Consider the following 4,043-nt stretch of genomic DNA (forward strand, 5'->3'; position numbering starts at 1 on the left):
CATTGAGAACCAACCTCCAGTTGAGGTGGTTCTGGGAAAACATGTCTTCTTGAGTGTTGGAGATCATTTCTTGAACAACAAATCACAACAAATCACAGTGACATTAGACCATTACTCAGCCAATAGAATTTTGGTTACAAGAGATTAAGTTACAATGACCTCTAATTTTTACAAATTATTGTGTATTTGCCCCTATCCCTGCATATTTTTATTGCAACAGGTCTATATTGTAATTGTCATGCATTTTTGAGAGGGATTATTGTATGAAGTAAACCGTTCTATCGGAAAATATTGTTCATAATTACACCATTTTATGACGGTTGTCACATAGATCATATCTTAAACCAAAATTGCAGAAATAAACTACTTAAAAGTGCAAATAGATCAAGTGATACGTCATATCTCATCCTTTCAAATATTACTATCAATCTTTTGGACTCTACTTGTTATCCAAATTGTATCTGTCATGCATCCCACATTATACTTGCTTATCAATAAACATTGGAAAATCTGATTTAGTAAATAGTTTTTCAAACTAAAACGGTCTAGAGCATATTAAACGCCTTTTGTCGAAAGAATTGTGCGAATATTAATGTAGTTAGTCAAAATTCTTAGCTTCTTTCATTTAATTTTTGGTGAATTCATACCCTAAGGTTAGAAAATTCTTTGGTGTTGTGCTTTTCATTAATAGAGCTTTATTAATGAAAATGGACTTTACATGCAGTGGCGGAGCCAGAATTCCCTTTTAGGGGGTTCAAAATATAAAAAAGTAAACATACGAATAAGCCTAAGGGGCGTTCAATATCTACTATATATACATAAAAAATAATTTTAACCTTGTAAAAACAGTGGTTTTTTCCGCCGAGGGGGTTCGGATGAACACCCTCAGCATAGTGTGGCTCCGCCACTGTTTACATGTCTAAATTCTTCGAGTTTGTTTTTTCGTATTTACTCTTGGATTGTGGTGTGAAGTTATCCTTATGTTGGAGTTCTGTGAAGGGTCAAGGCAAAAATTTTAAAAAATTCCTAACGGTGGGGGTGACACTAGATTAGAAGTTTAACACAAAGTAAAATTTCGATGATAGATCATCACAAAAAATCCAGATTAAAAGCTGATTTCATGGCTCAAACAAGAGTCTACTTTATTGTCGCTCCGAGGCTTCCTTGGGATAACTCATACATTCTAAACTACAAAATTCATTCTTTGATAAGACAAAAAAAAATAAGGCCAAAACAAAGCCAACGTATTAATATATTAGTTCAAATAAAGTGGTACATCTTCCTACTAATAATCCTACTTAATAGAGTCCATAACTCATAATTGTTTTTTTTTTCATCTAAAGGCCCAATAAGCATAAGAAGATTGATAATCCAACAACCAGAAGGTATGAAAGCCCATTTAAATTTGTTGATGCAGAAGGTAATGTCGGCCCATCAGCTACAGCCATTGATCCAACATTTTGGGCCGTGTTTTGCTCTTTGGGCTGGATATTAACAGGTATTTTAAGCCCATTTTTGCAGCTCTTCGTGTTCCCGCTAGCGAAGTACCTGATTCCTTCTCCTTCGAGTGATATCGTATCCAAGCCGTCCGTGTACATCTTGATCGGGTTCGTTACATCACACGATGTAAAATCTTCCTCGCTTCTAAGCTCCACCAAACTCTCCTGAGCTGCGGAGTAGGTGAACCCTGTTCATATAATACGTTAATCTTATATGAATCTTTCAATTTGTGAACAGTTATAGTTACAACTATTACTACGTTTCAATCTAAAACAAACTTATGGTCGACTATACAAATTTTCAATGATGATGTTTTCTCCATTTAAGAGAACCATTGAATGTCAAAAAAAAAAAAAATTGTCATAATTCAAATTCTTATATCATGAGCTTGAATTTCAACAATTTCATAACTACCATTATTGAACATTTTTTACTACCCATAAACTAGTTATACGATAGTAAATCCTAATATGATGATTTAATACAGTTAAACCCTAACAAACTAATTTAGTTACGCTTGTTTGCCCAAGGGAAAAAGTATCAGCACAAATCGCCAATAGATGGGGTATTTAAATGGTTTTAAACAATTCACCTTATGAGCTAGCTTTTAAATTGAGTTAGATCCAAAGCTTTGCCATAGTATTGGAATCCAACGCCAAATCTATCTTAATTCTTGATTTACGTGATGTTTGACTCACATATTATATTATTCACGATGTAGATGTTCAATCCTAAACGTTCAAAGTATCAAAGTCAAACGGTGGCTATAGATGAGGTGTTTGATCTATTATTCACTTGAATTTAGTTAGAGGGTTGAATTCCTAAAAAGAGCGTCAAAAAATTATTTGGCACATTGAGTGGTAACTATATACTATAAAATGTGGGGAAATTATTATTATTATTTTTTAACCCCACCCGCAAAAGCTTCCCACTTTTTGTCCCTTGGTGCTCACAACCTTTAGTTTGGAGATGAAGGACGCTTACCCATTCGAGCAACCTCCCTCTTGTCTGTGGGGAAATTATTAGAGGTCAATCAAAAGAGTTTGTTTTCTTTAATTAAAGTACATCGAGAGATTGATATTTGAGCCGAAGAATACTTTACGAGTTTTATTTAATGCTCACCAAGTCACAAATTTCGAAGTACACGAACAAATAGTACACTTAAAGTTCACGTGATTTTGAACACTAACATTTAAACCTTTTGAAATAATATAAAATTTCATATTTAAAAAAAAATCATAAAAAAGTTGATTGTTACATATACATCTATTCTCTTTGCTTTTAAATATCTAATAATCCTTTTTTAACCAATAAAATACCAGATTTCGTCATCCATAGCAGATAAATCCTACATGTAGAATCAATTTAACGCCGGCGAAATTGTAATTTTTGTTCAAACAATATATTTGTGTTAAGAAAATTATTAAATATATATAAATATTAAAATTAACCCAATTATTAACATTTAAATCGGTCTAAAATTCAAAATCGATAAAGTTAAAATCATAGCGTTGCCAGTAAATAAACTGAAAACAAACAGGCCGAAATAACAAATTTTTGGGCATTTATAAACATAAAGTGAACATCTTATTCTTGAGTTTAACTAATACTATATATTTATTATTTATAAGTGTAAGAGAAATTTACACCATGAGGAATATAAGTTAAATCCTTTATTCTTTATAAATGAGAAACTAATATTTTCCTTTCCTTTTTTTATCCTTAGCTAAGTAACACTAGCAACTCTTTTTGGACTCAAAATATAAGTCCACAAGTCATGAAAGATAGGAGTTGTACTTGTAGTTATGCATTTATTACCATATTATCTTTAAATAATTTGATTATGCAAATAGAATCATATTAGGTTAAACTCTATCAACAAATTAAACACAATATTTTTTATAAAATAAAAAGGAGAATGAAGAAGCTCACAGATTTTGTCACCAACTCTGAAAACTCTGTTTGAGGACCAAGAAGCAACATTAGTAGATGGGTCCCACCCTCTATCTTCTCCGACTACATGATGTACCTGAGCTCCGGCCACCGTCGCCGCCGTGAAAACAATCGCCACAACCAGCAACTTCATTGCACCCATGTTGGCTAAAGAAAATAGTACTAAGCTTCAAAGCAAAGCAAAGGCAAAAGCTTATAGTAATAAGCTTTTATCACTCTCAACAAAGAGAGAGAAACAGAGAAAGATATAGTATTAGTAGTACAGTATTGTTTTTGTTAAATGAAGTATGGGACATTTTTTTTGGGCGGGGGGAATATAACCATGAACCTTAGGGGTCGTTTGGCTCCATCAACATATTCGGTGAGGTATGGGAAGGATGAGATGTACGCAGACATTTCACCTATCTTTGTGGAGTCGTTTGGTTCTGAGAAAAAAAAAGTTAATCTTAGAATAAAACTATTATTTGTAAAATAGTACAATTAGACATCTTTATAACAATGACGTTTGTAGCAACATTGCACTATAACAATTAAAAAAAAAAAATTTGGAACCAAATTTTCATGTTATGTATATTACTTATATGTATAAC

General features: G+C 32.5%; 1 protein-coding gene across 1 annotated transcript; it reads right to left on the minus strand.

Annotated features, from left to right (window-relative positions):
- Positions 1-1,223: 1,223 nt before the first annotated feature.
- Positions 1,224-3,744, minus strand: LOC132058811 (uclacyanin 1-like). Its single transcript, XM_059451172.1, has 2 exons — positions 3,433-3,744; positions 1,224-1,687 (listed from the first exon to the last, which is right to left on the minus strand). The coding sequence occupies exons 1-2, from the start codon at positions 3,593-3,595 to the stop codon at positions 1,338-1,340; spliced, it is 513 nt and encodes a 170-aa protein (XP_059307155.1). The 5' UTR covers positions 3,596-3,744; the 3' UTR covers positions 1,224-1,337.
- Positions 3,745-4,043: the final 299 nt, after the last annotated feature.

This window comes from Lycium ferocissimum, chromosome 6, assembly GCF_029784015.1.
Source record: "Lycium ferocissimum isolate CSIRO_LF1 chromosome 6, AGI_CSIRO_Lferr_CH_V1, whole genome shotgun sequence".
NCBI lineage: Eukaryota > Viridiplantae > Streptophyta > Magnoliopsida > Solanales > Solanaceae > Lycium > Lycium ferocissimum.